This window comes from Lacerta agilis, chromosome 2, assembly GCF_009819535.1.
Source record: "Lacerta agilis isolate rLacAgi1 chromosome 2, rLacAgi1.pri, whole genome shotgun sequence".
Classification (NCBI taxonomy): Eukaryota; Metazoa; Chordata; class Lepidosauria; order Squamata; family Lacertidae; genus Lacerta; species Lacerta agilis.
Genome location: NC_046313.1, coordinates 87,056,102 through 87,080,857, shown reverse-complemented (window position 1 = coordinate 87,080,857; position 24,756 = coordinate 87,056,102). Strand labels below are relative to the sequence as shown.

At 42.7% G+C, this 24,756-nt stretch overlaps 1 protein-coding gene across 3 annotated transcripts in view; it reads left to right on the top strand.

Annotated features, from left to right (window-relative positions):
- GRM7 (glutamate metabotropic receptor 7) overlaps positions 1-24,756 on the top strand; it is a 391,610-nt gene that overhangs the window by 143,863 nt on the left and 222,991 nt on the right. For all 3 annotated transcript variants that reach the window (XM_033141172.1, XM_033141171.1, XM_033141169.1), the window contains exon 2: positions 1,812-2,028. In XM_033141172.1, coding sequence (XP_032997063.1) covers positions 1,812-2,028 — 217 coding nt within the window. The remainder of the gene's footprint in view (positions 1-1,811; positions 2,029-24,756) is intronic.

The window sequence follows — 24,756 nt, the reverse complement described above, 5'->3', positions numbered from 1 at the left end:
CAACAGCAGTGAAAAGCATTGGAGCGAAAGTCCCCGCCCCACCCCCTCTGTCACTCTGTTACTTTGTAGCGTCAAATATTCCCGATGAGTCAGGAAACAAAAGCATTTTTTTTTCTGCTGTGTCATTGTTACAGGTGAGCGATTTCCACCCCCTAAAAAAGGTCAACAACTTTGGCTTTCCCTCTCCCCAAAAAATCTCAACAAAAGTTAATTTGGGGGCAGCTAAACTAAATTTGAGGGTGGGGCGCATATGCTAAAGATGGCCCTGCTCGAGGTGATCAAGCCCCTGAAAAATTTCAGTTCCCTACTTGAGAGACTTACTGACTTGACATGGACCTGTTTAAAATGAGCAACAAATTCTTTAAAAAATGCAATCCTAGCAGAAAGGCAAGTAAGGATAGGAAAGGTAATGAGGGATGGATTTCTCTTTAAAATGTAAGAAATGCTTCTGTAAACTTGCCTGAAAGTTTGAGCACTTTTTTGGTGAATAATTTACAATAGCAAGGAGAGGCTGATGCAGCAGGTTCTTTCTGTTTGGTGACCTACCGGAAAATAATGATTAAATAAGGCAGGGTCAGCCCTGTTAAAGCAAACAGATATGTCAATGAGCAGTGTAACGCTTCCAACAGAAAGATGTTGTCAAGTGGTCACATATTGTTATCAATGGGATTTGGCAGCGCTTTGTGGTTTTGAGTATAGCCATGATTGCACATACAAGAATGAAATTTAGTATTACTAGCTGCAATTCAACTCTGCACTCTTCCAATCATTTTGTCTTTGCAAGCATTTCACCTTGCCGGATGCTATGATCTTCCTTCTCCTCCTCCCATGCCCTGTTCTGGGGGTTCTTCCAATGCCTCCTCCAAACCAAAACCAGGAGGCGTGAGAGAAGGAGAGAAGGAAAAGCCCAGTTATGCAAGTGGAAGTTATTATGTGGGGGTTTCCACTGGTGGGGCTGGTTAGGTGAATCCTGCCTATCCTTTTCTTAAAAGGAGGCACAAATCAAGGCCTTGTGTCGGAATAGTTAAATCAGAACATACATAGGCAGCCCTGGTGAAATTTCAGAAGGCAGAGGTGGTCTGACTAGGAATTTTGCTAGTTGGGAATTGGATTTCCAATGCTCTGCATTGCTCCATTATGTCCCGTGGAACAGATGATGCACATAATCCCTGAGTTTTAGGGAGGGCTTCATACTTGAGATTCCAATGGATCTTATGCTCATGTCCTACTTGCCAGTTTCGTGAGAACAGGATGCTGGACTAGATAGGCTTATCCTGATCCAGCAAGCTCTTATGTTTTTAAAGGCTGGTTGACTGGATTTTCTCATAAATTGGCAATGGTTATGACTGAGATTGATGAGAGCCAAAGTAACAGTGATGATCACAAATTGGTAGGAACTAAGGCTCTAGTAGGCAGTAATCAGACTAGCAGAGCTAAGTGTAAACAGGCAAATACTCAAGGACCCTAAAGGTGATGAAATATTGTTGACAAATCACTCATCATAAAGTCCATTGGGGGGGGGCAAGCTTACCCAAGGCTTATCTCAAAGCATGCTAACTTATCCTTCATCAAAGAGGTTCATGAAAGTTTTTTGGGGACAAAACCGATAATAGTTTAATTGGCCTATTAGTATTCACATAATGAAAATCATTTGAAAGATGGCTTCATTGACTTTCACTTAGGCACTGACGGAGATAGAAAGTAACAGATGGGCACTGGGAAGACTAATTGTGCTATAGCTCAAGCTAATTGTTGTGCGTGTGTTGAGTTTATCAATTTATAACTCCAAATAATTGTTCTATTCCCTACAGATACCCCAAATCAGTTATGCTTCAACTGCACCAGAGCTAAGTGACGACAGGCGCTATGATTTCTTCTCACGGGTGGTACCTCCAGATTCCTTCCAAGCACAGGCGATGGTGGACATAGTGAGAGCTTTGGGGTGGAATTATGTCTCCACATTGGCTTCTGAAGGAAGTTATGGAGAAAAAGGCATGGAATCTTTTATACAAATCTCCAGAGAGTCAGGTAGGTGACGAACCATGCTGCACAAAATGGGAACTTATTTTAAATACCATATTGAATCCTATATTAATCCTTTAACATTATTTCATACCTTCACAATTCCATTCCTATGGTTTCTTCTTCCTCTCTTCTCAACATACATAGAGGTTTTCAGGAACAAAGCACTTATGAGTCTGAGAGCTAAATGGCATTAATGCTCTGTTGGGGAAAGATATAACAGTGAAATTGTATCAAGTTTCTGGTGCCCCACTGTTAAAATCACGTGCTATGGTGAGATAGTACAAAGCAATGTTTTAGCATATTGAGTCCTTATCTCTTCACAGCCAAGAGTGCTTTTAAACCAAGCAATTTCTTAGATATAAACTTTATGTCAGACAATTCTTCTATGTCTTTCAAATAGTTTTACACATTAAAAAAAAAAATATCAGATGGGACAATGTGAGGAGGTCTCAGCTTGAGGGATCAAAGGTTATTAGCTCTGAAGAGACACCAAACCTGTTTTAATGCAATGGGCTTGGAAGCCTGGAGAAGTCCAGTCTATTGATATATGTTCAAAGGCTTGCCACTTTCATTTAAAGATATCCCCACACTATTTGAGATAAATCAGTGGTTTTCAAACAAGCTCTTGGGAACCTTTTCTGCACTGATGAGTCTGCTGTGGAACCCCTGTACATGTCTTTTATTGAAATGTTAGTATGTTGTGGAAGATTCATGGCCACATTTTAGAATGTCCACCCATAGGTTTTGGCAGTAGATGTCTGACATCCAGTTGCCCACATTGCTGTTGCATACAGAGAGGGAGGGAGGTAAGGTGTCGGCAAGGTCAGCAAATGCACCTGTGGGAGTGCTGGCTTGGTTTTGCTGGTGTGTTTTTTGGTTTTGCTGGTTGCTGCCTCAACCCTCTCCATCCTGGTATGTCGTGGTGACATGCTGTAGCCCCACCCCATCGTCTAGTACTGCTTATGGGCTCCATCACTGCCTTGAGTACAGTCCGTTTTCCATGTGAGTTTATCTGCTGCTACTGATCTTCTCACTGAGAATCTCGATACATTGCCAACGAATCCCAGGGTTCTCTGCAGCACAACTTGAGAGTCATGCACAGAACCTGCTTTGCCATTGCGAAATACATCATCTCAAAACAGAGCACTCCAGATGGTAAGAAAATGAAAGCTAGTCTTCTGCTAGCTCAGATAAGCTGAAACATTTGGTGGATTTAAGAAACAGGTTGTTACGGAGGAAAGTGTACCCCAGTGAAAGGATTTTGCTGCCTCTGTTCAGCATGGATTTAAGGACTCAAGGAGACTAAGTGAGCCAGTTGGATTAAAGTATCTGGAATTTACTTTTTCATCAGGAGAGATGTATAAATGCTGCCACCCCAAATATATAACTCACTGTTCTAGTTACAGAAATGTGAATACAGTGGTACCTCGGGTTACGTACTTAATTGGTTCCAGGTTGCCGTTCATAACCCGAAAAGTACATAACCTGAAAATTGCGTTTTGCGCATGCGTGAACTGCGCAGACCGCTTCTGCGCATGTGCGGATCGCTTCTGGGTTATGGGAGTATGTAACCCGAAAAGTACGTAACCCGAAGCGGACGTAACCCAAGGTACGACTGTACTTGCAGAAATAGTATGTCCACGTGTAAAGTGATGGTCACACTACATCTTGAATACATTGCTCAGTTTTTGTTGCATTAACTTAACATACTTGCAATCAATATAGAAAAGATACAGAAAGTGACACTAAACAGTTATGATTCGGAAGTATAGTATTCCTTTTGCAGACAACGGAATGGGGGTAAAAATACTGATATGCTATAACTCAGAAGTATTTCGTGGGGGAGGGGCAGGGCAGTGGTGAGGTCAGAGGGCTAATCCAGCACCTCCCTGACCTCATTTTCACCCTGCCCCATTACAGTAAGGAGCATGCACATTTCTGCCAGGATACTCCTGTGGTCACTTAATACATGCTCACTTCCCTCTGATTTTTTTTTTTTTTAAATTTCTGACATTGTTCTTACATTGGCCATTTTCCAGTCATCTTGTATACAAGGTGATTTTCCTTGGTTGGATGAATGCCATTGCTGCAATTTAGTTTGTGGATTAGCCTCCTCCCCCACTTTTTAACACAGTTCTTCTAATGTGATGTATAACGGGAAGGAAAGGTGGAAAATTTAAGATGATGAAACACAAATAATGTGTTGGGTTCTCCAGTTTTCTTATTCATTCATTCATTCATTCATTCATTTGAACTTTATATATCACCCTCTTTACAAGTTATGATTTCAGGGTAGTTTACAAAACTAAAATACCAAGAAACAGTAATACAGAGTTTAGGAAAGGGGGTGGGGGTTGGAATGCCAGAGACGTGCACAGTTTCCTGTCAATGGTTTTCATCGCCAACCTGGGCAGAGTGTGCTGACTGCATCAGAGGGTGGGGGGTGGGGGTTGAAGTGCTAGACTAAAATGGAAAAAGCCATTCTTTTTCCTTGCCACTCTGCTGTTGGATGGGCCATTTGGCCAAAATACATGCTGAGTATTTTGAATAAATGAACTTATTCAACCAAGTAAGAAAATCATCTCAAGAATGTATAACCTACTTCTTGAAATACGAGACTATAAAAGAAAAGACCATAAAATGATCGCAAGATATAGGCCAGGTAATTCAGTTGTCTAGATGGGAAAGATTGTGGAAAACTGATATAAACTTCACAGCTTGCTACTTAGTAAAAGAAAACATAATGAAAATGTGTTATCGATGGTATCCTGTAAAATTATCAAAAATATACAGAAAACACTCAAATCTCTGCTGGAAATGTAAGAAAGAGGTGGGGACATTATACCATGTGTTATGGGGATGTAAGGTGATTAGACAATTTTGGAATGAGGTACACGGGGAGATTTAAAAAATCTTCAGGTGCTCTATTTTTTAAAAGAGTCATATTTATTGAGTTTATTAACAAACGACATCCCCAAGGACAAAAGGAACTTATTTCTTTATTTAACCGCAGCGGCAATAATTTAGTGGCGAAATATTGGAAAACAGAAAAAGTACCAGAAATGACAGAGTGGCAAGTTAAGATCTGTGAGTTTTCTGAGAAGGCAAAAATGACCACAGCAATTAGGGGCTGCTCTACCCACAAAACCTATACAGAATGGAAATGCATAGGGGAATACATGAAAAAAAATGGTGTTAATGCAGAACTCTTAATAGGCAATTGTTACATATGTAAGGTTAAAAGAAGGAATCATAATTCATTAGACATTTTAGAAATAAGCTTTCATGTTAGTTTAGTTTACTGTACTAAAGCAACTAGAAACAACTTAGCGACAGTAAGATCTCACGCGGGTGGAGGGAAGCAATGGGGAGGAGGGGAGGGCAGGGTTAGATAGCATTTGGGAAATAAAATAATATATGTGATAGAAAAGGACATAATAGATTATTACAGAATAGCAACACAATGTAACCAGAGCAGAAGCTTAAAGGAGGAAGTGAATGTATTTTAATTTGTTGCTTGTATATGGTGTAATTCTCTTAAGATAATAAATAAATAAAACTGGGGGAAAATATGTGCTGAGTATTGTTCTGGAAAATTTGGTTTGGCTGCTGTTATCAACAGGCTATATCATAGGCAGTGGGATTTTCAAGGCTTTCCTAGGCAGGAAAGACTACCTGACATTGTTCTTACACAGGCCATTTCCCAGTCACTTGGTATGCAAGGTGATTTCATGGGTTGTGGCAAAGGGTTGTGGCAAAAAGTCAGACCTGCCTGTCTCCAATGCTGCAAAGCTACTGGTTCTTTGACTTAGTGTTGGATACCACTGAGCTAGATGAACTGTTGGTCTAAAAAAAAAATCATTTTTAAGGTAAAATAAACTAAGTAGACTAAACAAATACATGAAACTGCATCCAAATCTAAAACGTTTCTCATGGATTTCAGATAGATTTGCCCTCCTATGAGATCTTCTAAACCTCCAATGAGATTTCCATCTAAAATAGGTCATGGAATAAATTTTCCATGATCTCAAGCAGCCACATGAAGTTTGCTGGATTAATTAACTAGTTCAGTGGCAGCAGCAACAACTGCATATTTGCAGATTTCCTGCAATATCCGTATGTCAAAGAGCATCTGTCTGATTACTGATGCTCAAAACTGTCACTGGGTATTTAAAAGCATCTTATTCTTTAGCATAATCCATGTAAAAATGGCAGTGGTGGGGATGCTGCACTTTGAAAAAGATCTCTTTAGAAGCAAGATACAATATGTTGATGTTTCAGACGCTGCTGCTATTTACATGCATTTTCCTGGTTTGGATGCATATTTATGTAGCATTAAGGGGGGATGTTTGGGATTTAATATTGCAGGAACAGATGAAGTTATTTATTTAACTATTTATTAGTTAATTTTATGTTCCCTACTCCTCACCCCCGGACACCCAGGGCAGAAAACAACCACGAATTGAACAATTAAAAACTATTTCAATGCAGGTGTGTTTGAAGGAGCAGGGATAGCACGCAAAGCCAAAATCACATATAGGCAAAACACACTCTCCCTACACCAGGCTTCCTCAACCTCGGCCCTCCAGATGTTTTTGGCCTACAACTCCCATAATCCCTAGCTAGCAGGACCAGTGGTCAGGGGTGATGGGAATTGTAGTCCCAAAACATGGAGGGCCGAGGTTGAGGAAGCCTGCCCTACACCTTTGAATGCTCTCCCAAAGTAGGTTGAAAATGTCCTGGAAAACCTGCGCATATGGCAGCCCATATCGGAAATGTTGATTTTGGGGCAGTTTGTGCCTGGATTTTCACTTTTTGAAATATGGCAACCACACATTGTGCGGAATGAATATAAATGCTAAGTGGTATTAATATTATGCTGGACACGCCATATGATGATGCATGTCTTGCATCAAAACTGGTACAGTTCAAAAGTGATTTGCTGGAATATGTAGGAGATGCTGGCTGGCTGACAGTCTGCATCTAATTCTTTCTGATGTTCGGCTTTCATTGATGTACAAGAAGTCTTCTCATAAGTGATAAAATGTTTATTACCATCACCCTCAAATCTGTGCCAAATTACCTGATATTTTGGGTTATTTCCCAGAGTGGCTGCCAAAGTGCTAAATTCTCAAGACTTGCAACAGTAACTAGAGAACATTATTCTTTCCGTAATTTTTTAGACACACTAGCAGAATCGGAAGACCATGACTTGTCCTTTCGGAGTTCATAATTCTTCTTAAAGTGACTTTTATTATGGGCACTTCAAGTTAGATTAGATTTGTCTTTGTGACAGTGGATGGAGATTTGAATTGCATTCTGCAGTCTGTGTGGTTTGTTTGGAGGGTGTTTTTAGCCCCCACCCCCCCGAATAAAATGTTAACAGATAATTTGGATTTACTGATGCTACTTCTGGCCACAAATCTTAAACATTATATCTTTGATGAATTGGTTTTCTTAATTAGTAATTAGTGGGGTTAATTGCTGACTTAAAGGTTAAAAGGATGTGTGTGCATTAGGGAGGGAATGTTCAGTTAAGGATCAGACTGCAATAGGAATAAGGATAAGACCCTTGGAAGTAAATTTCTTTTAACTTTGTGAGAATTACTTCCCGGCAAATTTGCATAAGATTACAAGGAGAAAGGGAGGGACGTGAGTGGCGCTGTGGGTTAAACCACAAAGCCTAGGGCTTGCCGATCAGAAGGTCGGAGGTTCGAATCCCCGCGACAGGGTGAGCTCCCATTGTTCGGTCCCTAGTAACCAGTAAAGTCCCCTTTCCCTCTTTAAATGGCAACATGTATTCTAATCATAGAGTCTCAAAATTGTAGAGTTGGAAGGGACCACGCGGGTTATCTACTACAACCCTCTGCAATGCAGGAATTCGTTTGCCCAGCATGTGGTTCAAACCCATGATCCATGACTTCACACGAGCTTCCAGTACTTCCCCTCAGAGTTAAGATGGGCAAATACTGACATTGTTCTCATTTGCAGTTTCTTATTACAGCCCCATCAGAACCCTAGACTAAAGCTGCATATTTTCTATGGAGATCTGCAAGGAAAGTTGTAAAAAAATAAGGGAGAATTATTCAGTTTTACCACTCTAACTGCATATAAAATACCAATTACTTTGAACATTAAAGCCCTGAAGAACCCCTTGCCAAGAACCCCCCAGTTTCCCTTATGCTGGTCCAACTGCATGTCCCTTTGAAAGCAATTTGAGCAGCATAAAGAAGGGTGGCATGTTTGGGACGCACCTAATTTCTAACTGATGATAAGGGCACCAGTTGATATAACACTCCTCAATTCCACAGCGTTTGGATGAAAGCACCTCACAAAACAGTTTTACTTTTTAATCCGTGTCAGCTTTCAAGCTGATTTGCTCAGAAAGCCCCAGGAGTTAGCTTCTTGTACATGTACCTAGATAATGGCTGTAGTCTTGGAGTCCTCTCACCCTTGGCTAATTATATTGAATTGACATGCAACCTCATACCAAATTAAAGGCATTTCTTGAGCTGAGCAGAAACAGTAGCGGGGGTGGGGGGTGGGTGGGAGGAGAGAGAGGGAGAGATGCAGTCTCATCCCACCAAATCCATCCTTCAATCATGTGCTAAAGGAACATACATAATGAAGATATCCCTTGGGGGGATGCCTTTAAAATAAATATCTCCACAGAGGGAGCCATTGGGTTTAAAAGCTGAAAATCATCGTAAATGAGACAGGAGGTGGAAGTTTGGTAGACAAGCTAAACCTCTTTAACGAGAGGCATAATTTATGCATCCTCAGTTTTCTCTATGTTGAGTGATTCCCCCCCTCCTGCTTGAGTACATTCTAATGGACTGTACTTCATTTCTCTCATGGGTTAAATATACTGCATAGCAGAGTATGAAATGTTAATGACAGAATCGTTTTATGTACAGTTTCAAATGCAGTTTGCAAAGTATATTTTACCCTCTTAATTGCTGAGATCTCTAGTCATTCATATTAGTGCTTTTTATGTATTGCCATATTAGCTGAGGAGCATTCTCATTAATACAGCATCCTTTTAATTACATTTTAAGTTGACACTACTGAAACTGCCACTATGTATCATCACCAAAGTTTTCTCTCCACTTCCCATAAGATAAGCAATATCGCAGATTTTGTCTTCTCAGTTGGCATGGTAAAGCTGGCCAGAAACATTTAATGAGATATTTGATTTTTGCTGGTGGTGCACTTAAAAATAGTAGCAATAACATTTATTCTTTCTTTCTTTTTTCAAATGAGTTTTATCAGTTTCATGAGAAATGTTAATGAGGGTACTTGCTTTTGAGGCTAATCGTAGCATGTTTTAATGTGTCTTTGACTGATAGTAGACCTTCTGGCACACATTGCACAGTTCTGGTGTGCTCCTTGTTACTAGAATTATTAGCAATGGTTTAAAGGTTTCCCCTCTCCCTTTATGAATGTTGATTTAATAAATGTTGCATAAGTTAAAGTCTCAAGGGTGTCTTCTGTCACAAATGCTGCATTGTAATACATAGTAGTAATTTATTATGTGGAGTTATAGTACTATGCTACTAATAATTATTTCCCTTTGGGATTGGATGCTAGGTTCTTTTCTATGAAACAAATAGTGTTCCATTCAGAAAACAGGGCTTTCCCACCCCTTCCTTCCTTGTGCGTCCCCCCCCCCCAAATCTGTTTTTTTTGGGGGGTGCACCCACTGTGGGATTCCTAATTACCAGGGCCAGCCCAAGACATTTGGACACTTGAGGCAGAACCCAAAATGGTGCCCCCTCCCCACCTGGGAAGAAGGGATGAGGGAAGATCTACACCAGAAGCAAGGGGGGAAGGAAGATCAACACTGGGCACTGCTGCCCTGGGGGGTGCTGCTGCCAGAGTCTGTTGCCTCACCTGGCCACTTGGATGGGGCTGCCCTGAATAAAGATTGACATTGGGATCAGCTACCCAAGTGGATTCTGCCACCTGAGGCACTCTCTTCACCTGGCCTCATGGTTGGGTCAGGCCTGCTAGTTACATTGTGGGGATATGTTATAAGGGGGTGCAGATGGAAGGAAAGGGTCACAGGAAATTCATGCTGTGTGTTACTGGAAGAGCTACTTAGGACTCCGTTAGAAATATGTGTGTATAGTATAATGGCCACAGCCCAACTTCCTGAAAATATCTACAGGAAGTCTTTGAGGAGTTAACAGGCTGCTCCATGCAGGGGAGAATCATCAGGGTGGTCTCCCATACTCTTCCTTCTGGAGAATGTGGCCATGGCCTCCTCTTTGAATTCCAAAGATTAATGCAGAGCACCATAAGGCATCCACTCATTCATATAATCTGGATTTCCACACTCTCTAGCGCTCCTCAACCCATTCCCACATCACATCTTTCAATGAGGAAGGAAGCAAGCAAGGAAGGAGATGCTGGTACTCAGTATCTGGCATGAGTCCCATGGAGGTGTCATGGGGAGATGGTCTGCTTCTGAGGAAGAATGGCAGGAACTCAGATTGCTGCAGCTGGACAACCTGAGAGAGAGTCTCAGTGTAATGGTGAGAAGTGTCGGCGGAATCCAAGGGAGGTCAGAGTCCAGGGACAGGGCTGGTACTGTGGATCCTGGATCCTGTGAACTGGATCCTGGCGAGGGACCATGCAGCATAGCAGAGGAGTGTTCTGCTCCAGTGACATTGGACACCTCTAGTCAGATATCTCTTGCTGTAGAACCTCCTCCTGTCAGCTGATGAGAGTGGATTGGATGTTGAGCTGGTGTCAACTCTGCTTCCATCTCCAAGGAAATGGAGATGTCAGCACTGGCATCGGAGGCAGATCGAGGGGAGCACGAGTGGTTTGGGGCGCTGCAGGGGGTGCCTCAACTGTGATGTAGAATGAAAGGCAAGAGGGAGGGGGCGAATTTTGGCTTCACACTGGGTGCCACTGAAATTCGAGACCCTGAGGTCTGCCACTTGTGGCATATAAACACACTTCACCAGCTCAACGCACCTGGAGGAGTTGCCCATTCGCTTGGCTGGGCTCCACCCATTTGCCACACTAAGTGCTGTGACCACCCTGTCCTTCAAAAGGAAGGTGCTGCAGAATCAGTGTCTTAGCCATGTATCTAATTCTTTTGTACACATGCTGTACATTGTAATAGCGCCTGATTTAAGCATTAAAGTCTTTGGCAGAAACCTGATCTGGAAGTTTGAATTCTTTGTCGGTCACTGAGGGCCCGAACATTACTGGTGAATACTGTGTGTGTCACACACCCACACCCACACACCCCTCCCAAATGTAGTTTATGAATTTCCTCCTGCTTTGTATAGTAATCTGAAAAGCAACAAATGCTTGAGGTGCATTCCAGGGGATAGCAATGCTATTATGGTAATCTTACAGTGCAGGCTGTGAAGAAGAATGAATGAGTCAGTGGGAAAGGTGGACTCTGACCTAGGAGCACTCAATAAGAGGGCTTATTTTGATGAGGGCTCGACCACCATTACGGAGTCTGAGCGACATTCTCATTGAAATCAAGAGGGAATCTTTAACTGGATTTTAACAGTACTTGCTGATAATGAGAGCCCTCAAGAGCTTCCTTCCTGTGATGATAAGAGAGGGGTTAGCTTTGTGGAAAATATTGTGCTAAGCCTCTCAGTTCCCTGAAGATGCACCTCCTTTTCTTTGAAAAAGCTCAGTTTATGGAAAGCCAAGCAAACAAAGAATATTACAATCACAGGATCATAGAATTGTAGAGTTGGAAGGGACACCAATGGCTATCTAGTCCAAACCCCTGGCATCACAGGAATCACAATAATTGCTCCCTCTGCTCCAGTTTCACAGCAGAGGCCAGAAGCACCCTACTCACCCTAGAAGACTGCCGTGAGCACTCCGTGACCAGGAAGTGACACAAAAAACCCATTATTTTATTATAAACCCCAACCCAAGATGGACATTACCAGAGAGCCTCCTCTCAATGGCTTCTGGGTAATGAAGCAGTGGATTTTGTGACACCGTAGGCAGAAGTTCACTTCCAGCCAGTGGTTGATGTGAAGCCAGACTCCACCCCGCCTTGCATCATGCAGAGGCTGGAAGGGAGGAAGAAAAGATGATGATGGAGAGGAACGTCTCGTGAACAGGGCACTTGCCAGAGCTGCTGTAGTAGCATGGGCAGCCAGTGCCAGGAGGTGAAGGGCTCTTTCCCCAGAAAGCACGTGCATGCATGCGTGTGCACACACGCACACACACATGCTGCTCCAGGGGGCTGGTGGTTCCCCAGGCACAGCTGCCCTTCAGTCTCAGTGCTGTGTGGGTTTTCCCATCACCTAGGGCATCAGCATTCTGTTCTTTCCGTTGGTAAACAGCTGCCTGTGGGAAACCAGCAAACAGAACCTGAGCACAAGAGCTTTATCTCCTCCTGTGCTTCCCAGCAACTGGGACTTAGAAGCATTGCTGCTTCAACCTAGCCATTCTGGCAGTAGCCAATGACAGTCCTTTCGTCCTTCATGAATTTGTCCAGTCCTCTTTTAAAGCCATCCAAGTTAGTGGCCATGACCGGCTCCTGTGGGAGTGAGTTCCATAGTTAAACTATACGCTGTACTTTCTGGATCACTCAACAATCCGCTTCCTTGGATGTCCACAAGTTCCAGTGTTTGGAGGGAGAAAAACTTTTCTCTGTGTTTGTGCTTATCTGACAGACAACTTTGATGTCCACACATAGTTTACTTAGTAGACATTTTCTATTCCCTACATGAGTTTTGTCCCCCCCCCCTTAATTCCCATAATCCTTATGCTCAATACCATTTTAATTAGCAAGTTTTACAATGCATCTATCTTACTTTCCACTGATGAGTATAACCTGAGCAATGTTGTTTCGATTCTTTTGCCTCCTTCGCTACCTTTACGGATAATCTGAGCCTTGTTTTGCTTCTGCAATCTTCATTCAGGCAATTAGTTTAATGAATGTTTCCCCCGAACAAAGACATCTCAAGCAAACAAGTTGTTCCTCACTTCAAAGTGAAGAAGACCCACTCCACAATGCATTACCTGCACGACATAACAGCAGCTGTGGATAGTCTCTTCCCAAATGTGTAATACCACTACCTGATTCTTCTGCCTGCTGTGAATAATTTCCATAACCAGCTGTCACCAGGAAGTTGATGAATGCAGATGCTTGTCAGACAGTCTGTGAAGTAGAGACCATTTTCAGTTTCCTTTAAGTATTGCATAGTCCAGTCCAGTGTTGACCAAACTTGGGTCTCTCTGTTTTTTGGACTATAATTCCCATCACCCCTGACCACCGGTCTTGCTAGCTAGGGATGATGGGAGTTGTAGTTCAAAAACAGCTAGAGACCCAACACTGGTCCAGTCCTAAATCTGACTGGATTTTGGCACTTCTCCTTTCTGCTGGTGCATAAAATGGAAGCAAATGTTTTATAGGATGAACTACAACTGTAGGTGGGTGGGTTTAGCCTGGGGAGAGTGGAATTGCATTTATCCCAATGCAATATGCGTCCTCACTTCAAAGTCATCCACATTTCTGCTTGCACTGTGCTTGCTGGGCACCAGTTCGAGAGGTCTTTCGTTTGGCCTGCTGCTTTCCTCAGGAAAACCCAATGTTTACCACTGAATCAGAACAGATGTCTATCCACAGAAAACCCAACTTATGTTTGTTCCCTTTCAGCAGCAAACAGTGAGTTTCCACGGAGGAGAGCGGTGGAACTGCTGCATCATATTTATGTAAATGGTACAGTTATAATCTCAGGAGACACTTTGTTCACTCCTGAACTCTGCTTTTGGCACACTGCGTACTATAGGTGAGGCACTGCATTCTTTTTTCTGTCCTGAATCTATTGGCAATGAATTTAATTTCACCTAATTTTTTAGACGCTTTCTCTTGGTTTGTGGGGAATAAGAGTTGCTCCCAGACAATTACCTAAGACTCCAGTAAATCCCACAGAATTCAGTGATGCTTATTTCTAGGTATGTTTGGTCAGGGTCCTGCTGGTTTGCTACTATTTAAAAATGCCCTGGCCTGAAAGCAAGACAAATGTAACAGATCAGCCTTCCCAACCTGGTGCCCTTCAGACATTGTTGACCTGCAACTCCCAACAGCCCTAGCCAACATGGCCAATACCCAGGGATGATGGCAGTTGTAGTCCAAAAATCAGGACGGACACGGTTTGGGGATGGTTATAATAGAAGAACAAGGAATGACAATACAGCTTCTATATTTGAGTTCCAATTATGCAGTAAATAGTAACACATTTATTATTATTATTATTATTGTTATTATTATTATTATTATTAATCATAATACTTTTGAGATGTGTTTGCATAGTATTGGTCATAATCTGAATTTTCTTGACAGCCAAGATGAAAAGCACTTAATTGTTCAGTTTTCTTAAAGCTAGTTTTATATTAAGAAAACAGAAAGTCTAGACAGAGCGTCTAAACAAATTTAATAGCTAATTAAATTTACATTGTTGGCATTTCTGAGCTACTTGGATGGTTGCTAAGCAATTGCCTTTTCATTTTTTAACATTATTGTCATAATTTGGTGATTAATTTCATTGTTGTTTAAGTACTGTTTTCTGTTTGTTGTATAAATTCCCCGTTTTTGTTTTGAAGAAGAGAAAAACCAAAAGAAAAAAAAGGGAGGGGAAACCCTCAGTGCCAACACCTGGGAATCTGTATTCATTATCCAAAGGAGGCATCATAGTGATCTCAGTACCAGCATTTTTTAAAATTTGAAATCAACAGATGTTGCAGGCCAATAAGTTCCTGATTTACTGGTGGTTACTACTAATGGTACAAATCTCTTGGTAAATTGGGTTTGATGGAGTGTGGCAAAGAACTGCTTCGCCATGAATATGTTTAATATGTGATGACCCACCCAGTCCTAAAGAAGCCAAACCTCTGTCTAAACCTCTGTCAATAAGAGTAAATGCCTTTGACCTCATGTGTTGCCCAAATATTATTCTTAAATGCACTGAATGGCTATGATTAGCAATGTAGCTCCTCCAATTTCCAAAGAGACCAGTAATGAACCTTCAAAGGATAAACACCACCCCATTCCTTCTCAGCCCATGCTTGAATCAAAATTTAACAAGGACCAAATATTTTACAACTAGATACAAGGAGTTTCAGATCAAATATTTAACCCTCCACCCTTTCCCATCTCTCTAACATCCCCTGCTGGTGGTTGGGAAACGGTGGTACTTGGTGTAAACACAGGTTTGGGATTTAAAAGAAATGCATCCTACCTGTTTCCAGGTATTGGATGTGTTGGGCACTTTTTTTTTTTACCAAATCACCTGTATTATGTGATAGTATAATCCTTTCAAGCCAAATCTCCTTTCTTGTGTTACTCTTGGTGCAGCAGTGTTATAATCATTGAAACCTGTGGACTTAGAAATAACTTGTCCTGCAGACTTAAAATCCCAAATTTGGTGGAGCTCTTAACAATTTATGCATCCATATTTTATTTTGAGTAAATAATGTTGAGTAAATAAAAGGGGAGAACAAAAGAATCTGACTTGGCCCCAACTCTGGCGACCAGCTCATCTTCCTCTGCATACTGTGAGGGCTGGCTGGCTGCTGCATCATTTTCAGAGAAAGCTGGAGGAGGAGGAGGCAGGGCTTAAATAGCCTCCACCCACTCCTCCCATGTCTTGGCAAACATGTCCTGCCTCAGCTGAAACTGGTCTCAGGCTGGCACCACTGCAAAAGTGCTTCTTCCTGGACCCCTTTCAGAGCCGGACAAGGGCAGGGGCGGAGGAAGGTGGGGCCGATGGGAGCACACCGCCCCCATTGGTGTGATCCCAGTGGGGTTCCATGGTGGGTGCCCCCCGCCCGCACTGGGCGCCCCATCCCCGCAGGCTGCGCCCCCCGCCCCCACAGGTGGCATGCTGCACCCCACAGAATGCGGGCGGTGCACCCCGCCCTGGGACGCATGCCAGCCCCGCCCCTGTCTGCTCCCCACCCCCAGTGCCGGAGAATGAAGCTCCGCCACTGGACAAGGGGACAAAGTTGTTAATATATCCTCAAATAACAGTCAGCTTGTCCGAGTTCTCTTACCCAGGAAATAAAAGATAGCGAATATGTGCCTCATCAAGATCTCACCAGTTTAATAAGATAGCATGCTGTACATGCACATGTCTATCAGAAGTAAGTTCCTTTGATTTTACAGAGAGTTGTTGCCAGATGTGGCTATATGTTTGCAGCCTAACAGAGGTTTAATGAACAATATGCAAACAGTCTCAAAGAACGCAATAAATAAATTCTCAGTGATGGAGTTGCTTTAAACAAATGTCTTTTGGGCTGGGGGTTGGATCTCCACAACAAGCACTTAAAAAGGAGTCATTATTGGTTTCCTTACAATTTGATAGCCTATTGTACCAGCGTTCCGGAATACACACTAAAAAGCAATTAACACTTCTGAGAGCTTTGCAAAATTTTATTAGTTCAGTGCCTCTTGAGGTTCTTTCACATAATGCTGTTGCACTGAAGATCTCTTTGATGCGGCATTCCTTTCCTTTGCCGGTTCCACTATAATAAAGTGATACCGCTATGGCTGCAGTAAATCCAGAAATTTCTTTTCAGTGCTCCTACATATGAATAATATATAAAAATCCATTAATTGCAACCAACTTTTCACTTTGTAAGATATTATGTAGTCGGGCCACATTGGCTTGGAACAGGCCAGTTCACATCAGCAGATGATATACTTGCCAGGAAGTAGTATTTAATATGAATGATTCCACCCAAGCCCCACTCCATGCTGGTTTTCTCTTTCTGGTTTTGCTTTTTAAAAACACAGCAGAGCATTTCTAAAATGTCATTCCCACTCCTGCAATCTGATGTATCACATTCCATGGTATTATAACACCACTCTGTCAACCGGTTCCAGTCTACAGATCAAGTCTTAGGAGATGACTGTCTCTTAAGTGTTCTTCACATGCTGCACATTCATTTGAATGTTCTGTCACCTCATCCTAGAAATGACCAATTAATGTTACTGTATTGGGCAGCTCACATGGTGGGGTGGAGCTGCCACCCCACCATCGTGGTTGGTGATGCACTGTTGCTTGCTGGGGCGGAGGGGTGAAGCAGCAGGGAGGTTGACACAGTGAAAACACACCAGCAGAAGAGCTGGATTCGCTCCACTGGTGCATGTGCATCACAACCTTGCCCCCTCTGCTTCCTGGTGACCACCAGCAGGCCACCAGCTGGGAAGCTAGCATAGCAGCTCTGCCCCACACCCAGCGAGCAGCTTGTGATATTCAGGCTACTTCACACTTTTGGTACCCATGTAAGATGTCAAATTGCATGTAGAAATAAAAACTTGTGTGCCACGGCAGATGTAGGTTTGCAATGTATGATCCATGAAATGGCTGAAGGACGCAGTGATGAGAAGGACACTCTTGAAGTTCCCATGTCTATTCAACTAGGAGGCTGCTTTTCTCCTAGGCCAGACTCAACCTGAAAAGCAATTTTTAATAGACTGCCACTCCCTCTTCACCTCTAGCATCAATTTTTACCTTGAAAAGTGCCACTTCTCCCTCTGGCATGGCACCTTGCTTAGAAGGCCTTAGAAGACGGAGGAAACAGGAAGGGCAGATAGAGGTAGAAGTGGCACTTTTTGAAATTAAAAGGCCTTTGAGTTGCTTAGTTCTTCCTCCCCGCCAAGGCACTTTGTTTTTGTTCCCCAGAGCAGCAGTGAGCAGTGCAGCAACCTCCCATCCCAGTGCTGCTGTGTTCTTGCTTCCCATCAAGTCCCTGGTGTAGGAAGAGTAGAATGAAAGAGTATCTCTGTGTGTCATATGACTGCCTGGTCATATGCCCCCTTTCCACTGAGTGTATGTGTCTGCCTACCTGCCTGCCTGTGTGGTGCGTGTGCTTTGTATGTGTGGTGAGCATATGTGTTTCTGCACTGATGTATAAGGAATTATTTTCATTTTCATTTACAGTGGTACCTCAGGTTACGAACTTAATTCGTTCTGGAGGTCCATTCTTAACCTGAAACCGTTCTTAACCTGAGGTACCACTTTAGCTAATGGGGCCTCCCACTGCTGCTGCACCACCGCCGCATGATTTCTGTTCTCATCCTGAGGTAAAGTTCTCAACCCGGGGTACTACTTCCGGGTTAGCGGAGTTTGTAACCTGAAGCATTTGTAACCCGAGGTACCACTGTATACCAGGACTGACTGACTCATAACCCACACTGCCCACATGTCTTTTTTCTGTGTGGCACCCAAGCCCCAATCCAAAATTTGGCATTTCAAAATATCACTTTTTAAAGAAACACTATTGACCACTCCCATGGGTCCTGTCACCATGATTCTGTAATGCCAAAATATTTATTATTTTGGGGCCCCATTTTTTGTTCTATTTTGATTTTTAAACACAAACACACACAAATAATTCTTTCAACATTAATATTCAGAATTATTTCCACCTTAGTCTACTATCTTCCAACACAAAAATACTTCTTCCTGCAGCACAAAGTTAAGCTGTGGCTCTTGTTCCCACAGGAGACAGTGATGGCCTGGGTGGCTTTAAAAGAGGATTATACAAATTCATGAAGGAGAGGGCTATCAATTGCTACTAGACATGATGTCTATGCTTTTCCTCCATGGTTGAAGGCAGCAATGCTTCTTAATACCGGTTGATGGAAACCACAGGAAGGGAGAGCACTCTTGTGCTTAAGTTTTGCTTACGGGTTTCCCACAGGCTGGCCACTGTAAGAACAGGATGCTGGAGTAGATGGGCCAGTGGTCTGATCCAACAGGCTCTTCTTGTGTCCTTAAAAGTAGGGTGTGTAAGAGTGCAACCTAAAAGGTTGCAATGGCACACAAAACATATGTAATCCTTCAATGCACTTTCCACTCAATTGAAAAAAAAGAAAGAAGAAACTTAATATAGTTACTGTAGCACTGAGGAAGAAGGTAAGTCATTATAAAATATATATTGAAAGTAGAATAAACATGACTAACTGGGCTATGAACCATCTCTGAGATTGCTTATTGGTTAGATTTCATTATCTGCTGAGTTAAGAGGCAAGGACATCAGCAGGGAATTAATCTAGTAAAAAGCCCAGTTGACAGCTCAAAGCATGCAAATAATACCATCACACTGAAGAAAGGCAGCAAGAGAAGAAGAGAAAATAAATGCTAGATCAAAAGCGGGGGGAGATTGAAAGGAAAGATGTAGAATCCCAAGTATTCAGAGGCTCGATGTATGACAATGACATGATCAGACAGATCCACATTATTTTAACAAAGATCCATATTTAGAGCAGCCTCAAAAGAACATCTTCTGAGGAGCTAAAGCACCACGTGTGAGAAGAACTAATTACCCTCTTGGCATTTCATATCCTGTGATCCAATGTACCGATATTGAGTAGAAATCGGTATTGACAAAGTCTACATGAGATGCATCTCAAGTACACAATTAGCTCCTGGGTTAAAGAGACTAAAGGGAACGTCATCAGGAATAATAATAATAATAATAATAATAATAATAATAATAATAATAGACTATTGGTGGCCCTGTCACAGCATTTTCTTGCCCACTCTACTGTTTATTTTAACCAAAGCCAATTCTAAAATGAATTTAATTAATCGGAGCTAAGTTCAATATTACATTAGTAGTAGTAGCAGTAGTATCATGGTGAATAAATCTATCACCTCCACCAGCAGCTAAACTAGTACAGACATTCATCCTGTATCATATTCAAGCTACCAGAGCAATCTACTACCCTTTACACTGAGCTGAGATGGCCAGGTTAGATTGTGTAGTGGCATCCCTCCAGCCAGCATTTGTGACTGCGCCAAACTCCCCGTGTTCATCGAACATGCAGATTGGTGGGAGGTCTGCTGGTGGCTCCCTTTCTGGCCCAGTGGAAAGCCCCAAAACAGGACATTCCAAAGGCAAGGAGGGGTTGAGCTGGCCTAGGATCCACTGGATCCTGAGTTTGCCCCACTGCCATCATGTGACTGCATCTGGACTGTGGATGCAGGAGTGGTTCTGCCACTCCACAAAGCCCCACCAACTGGTGTGGGGTTTTGGTTGCACCCTGTATGATGCATTTCAAACCAATTCACAAAAGCATAGAATCCATGCCAAACCCAACAATTTTTTGTCTTTTTTCCTTTGATGTATTTCACTTTAGGGTCCCAAATATTCTGTTATCTCATTGTCTAATATTCAGATGTACTTAAGAGATCATGTGCTCTGAGTCACAAAGTAAATACCGTGCCAGAATGCAGCAAAAGACAAGCACTTTGAGGTCCCTTTGATTTATGTGGATGAGTTAAACATGTACTTAGATTTCTGTCATTTCAATCAATAGGAATTAAGCCTGCTTAACTTTGGTTGTATTACGTACCCTGTGTATTTTGCATTTGGTTACTTGGAAAAAAGGAAAAACTCTTTTCCCCCTAAGGTTATATAATATAATAATTAAACTGGGTGTTGTGATAAATTGAGTAAGGTTATATAAAAAGTGCCTGCTCAACTTCTGTGGGGGAAACTGGATCACAAAATTACAGCCTACTCCTCTCTGCCATGAATCCGCTTGTGCACCTTTGGCACCAGACAAGTGGAAGTGATAGTGGCCTCACCTACTTCTCCAAGATTCTGTCAAAAGTGAAAAGAGACACATGACACTCTGGCATCTCCTTCTGTTTTGGCTCATAGGAATTCAGGTACAACTCCCACCATCCATGGCAGACAAAGCCAATGGGATGTTTTACTTTAAGTCCTGCTATCCCAAGCAGAAGGAGATGCCACAGTGCCAAGAAGGTGATTGTGCTAATGAATAACTACAGAGCAAGGTGCGGACAAGATGGAACTTTTTCATCTAAGAAACTACTATAGTGTTGGTGTTTCCTGTCTGGCCCCTAAGGCAGTGGCAAACCCTGGTGTCTCAAATTTCAGCAACATCAAAATTTGGTGTCCCCACCTCTTGCCTTCCTTTCTACATCATAGTTGTGGCACTCCTTGCAGGACCCCCGAGGCTCCAATCCCAGTGTGAGTGAACTGATCGCTCTCCCCAAATCCACCTCTGCCTAAGGTTAGCAGGAGGGAAGAATCATTTGGATAGGGAAACGAAGAGAGGACAGGAGGAAAGGATGAATTTGTCAACACTGTTGGGCCCCTTTGAATAGCTCTGTTGAGAAAGAAAGAAAGAAAGAAAGAAAGAAAGAAAGAAAGAAAGAAAGAAAGAAAGAAAGAAAAGACTTACTAAGAGACAACCTTCATGTAATTTACACTTGAACAAAACTGCTGTTCTTAGGTATCCTACATCTGGATACATGGAAATCCAAATTTACAGTGGGCAGTAGCCAACCGACTTGTTCCAACAGGATTTCCACTTGTGAAAAGGAACTTCAGCTGCTCCCCTCCCCTTCAGGCGTTTCCCCTAAATCTGCTCAGGATCCCCCCACCCCTGTAACCTTCTAGAGCAGATTTGGGATTGGCATGGGGTGCACAAGGGGGGGAGTTCCATTGCACATGTGAAAATCCTTATGCTGATGGAACAAGTTAGTTGGATACCATCCAATATCCGAAAGGGCAAGAGACAAACCTGAGTTGGCTTCTTTGTATTAATCCAAGTAGCATTTGGACCATTGGCCAAATGTGTCCCTCCAGGTCTGACTGGCTCACCTCAGGGCTTTCCCCAGGTCATGGCTTCCTTCCCATGCTTTACTAGCCCTGCTTGAGGGCTCTTGTGTGGCTGGAATGTGTCCTTGAACTGTGCTCATCTCTCTTGCTTGGCTGGATGTAGAGAAGTTGTGTGTGTGTGTGTGTGTGTGTGTGTGTGTGTGTGTGTGTGTGTGACTGTTAATGAGCTACCCTACAGGGTTGGTGCTGAAGCAGGGTCACTTTTGGCTTTTGTACAGCTGGAACATAGCCTACTGTACAAAGGTCAGAATCTTGTCTATTGTTCCTTCCACGTTGCTTCTGGCTCTGCCCACCAGTGACAAGTCGCCCCCAGAAGGTTGCTTCTTAGGGAATATGACCCTCTGACTGGAAACTCTGATCCATCCCTGGATTAGAGAGAACAGCCAGTCATGGGTGGGATACTGAATGGGGAAGACTAATCAATTCAGGGTTTCTAATTCAAGCTAATTTGATAAACAAATCAAGAAAAAAATGCAAGTAAGAGATCAGAAAGAGAAAACAAACAGTAATTTTCTAACTCTTCCTATATCTTTGACGTTTCTTAGAATCACTAGCTCAGATTTACATGAACAAACATTATCCTTATTCCTTGCAGAGGGATGCAAAGGACACTGAAACTGGAGTGAACAGAGTTGCCCCAGGCAATGAAGACAAGGACCTGCTCCAGTTATCCACTTTCACATTGCAGGTCTGTGATTGACAGGGGAAGAGCCAGCGTCCAATCAAATTGGATCCTGGGGCTTGGCAGATACAGTGTGCAGCTGAGTGTCAACCTTCTCCCATGACATTAGATTTAGAAGGTGTAAATTGGGTAGGGTCTCCCCTTTTGCTCTTGCCAGGTAGTTTTAACAAAGGGTGTAATATCCTTGTGTGCCTGTGTGCTTTGTTCACAAAAGCTTTGGCTTTCATAACAGGGGAGCACTGTAAGGAACCACCTGTGCTCTGCACACAGCTGCCCTGTATAGTCAGTCTCCAAGACTGCAGCTTAGAGCTTCTCCCTTGGCAGCCAAACATGTTTGCTACATAAGAGCCCTGCTGGATCAGACCAAAGGCCCTTCTAGTCCAACATTGCTTTCTTACAGTGGCTATCCAGCAGTTGACAGCTTCCCACTTGATCCTAGCAACTGAGTGCCATGTTGCCACATTGCAGCTATTAGCTATTGTTGGCCTCATGCACCATTGATTTTTCTACATTGTTCGTTGTAGGGGAGGAAAGGAAAGGAGATTGTTAGCCGCTTTGAGACTCCTTAGGGTAGTGATAAAGCGGGATATCAAATCCAAACTCTCCTTCTCCTTCTCTGGGCAGTAGCTGTCTTCCTGGCTCTAGCATTTGATTTCTGGGTTTGCTCCTTGTCTCTGACTCCTGTCTTGACACCCTGGGTCTGTGTCCTCGTTCCCAGCTCCACACTGAAAACTGCCTGCAGATCTGCCCTCAAAAAGTGTGATAAACCTGAATATTAGGATTTTTAACCTGAGTCTATGTATATTTTGAAGAGAAGTTAAGGCATGTACATACAACACCCACACAACCCTTGAGAATTGTATTATCCTAACAGAATACTCTTTTTGTTTTCCTTCAAAATTATTCAACTATTTTGAGGAATGTTTTCCAGACTGAGTTTAGATTTCAGTCAATGTTATTTTAAGATATGCACAAACTCTCTATAAAATTGTACTAGTTTCAGTGAAACTCCCTTAGGTTCTCTTAAAACAATCCCTATGGGTTGTTGTTGTTGTTGTTGTTGTTGTTGGTTACCCCACCCTACCCCTCTGTTCAAGCTCTAAATATTTCATTTTAGGTGAAATTTTGGTAGCAATTGAAGAAGTACAAAACTTCATATCCATGCAATAGTTGTGAATATTTCATGGAAGTGTATACTGCAGGTTCTCAGCCAGGTGGAATCATCAATTCCATTTTGTCTACGCACTGGAAATTTTGGAGAAGCACAGACTGTGCAATTGAAAGTGTTGTGTGCTTGATTTCTTTTTTAAAAGAACATGATATGATGAGAAAAGTGATGCGGAGGAATTGAGTGTCTGTGGATGTTAAAGGCAGCAAGTTGAGTAGAAACTTCTTATCATGCTGCCTTAACCAATTTGTTTGGTCTGTGACAGATTCAGAAACAGGCTGCTGAGAGAGGAACTATACTATCAGCAGATGTATGTGGCCACTTCTTCAAAAGTTAATATAAGATAGCCTAACAAACATGTAGACCACACTCAGTCAAGGATGACATCTGATGCCCTTTTTAAAACAGATACCCTTATATAAAAGACAAAGTCTCACCACTCTTTTCAGATGTCTAATCTGTATGCACCAGTGCTTGGAGGTGGTGATGGGCTGCAACTGAATCTTGAAGAGACAGAGGTATTATGTTTCCCAAGTTCTCATGTCCAGGAGCTGGGGAGATGGCCTGTCTTGGATGGGATTGCACTCCCCTGCAAGGAGCAGGTTTGCAGCGTGAGGTATCCCTGGAACTCAACATGGCATGCATGGTTCTCCCACTTGCCCATTTAACCCCCACGACAACTCTGTGAGGTTGGTTAGGCTGAGAGGCAGTGACTGGCCCAGGGTCACCCAGTGAGCTTCATGGCTGACTGGGGGCATTGAAAAAACTAATCTATTTAACAACAACCACTCTAAACACCATGCCCTGTGTGGAATTGGCAAAAAGGCCAGCCAAGAGGCTGGCCAAATTTTGAAGTGGCCACCTTGTGAGAGGTGGAGGGTGGGAGGGTACAATGGCTAAAAGAGGGAAAAGTGAGCTAAGCCTATAGATGCTCTGGCCCCCACCCCTTGCCTCCTCTGAATCGAGGAGAGGCCATATCTCTGTGATAGAATATATGGTATGAAAGCATAAAGCCCCTGGTTAATACCTAGTACTTTCAGTTAGCAGGTTAGATAGCAGGGTTGGAAATGCATACTTTGTTTTCTGTAGCCTTGCAGTTCCACTGGCAATCAGATCAGTCAATGTTGGGCTAGATGTACCCATAGTCTTGCCTTGAACATTCAGCAACATTTTTCATCACCTTAGTAATCAGTGTAAGGCTGCAATCCTGCACATTTTG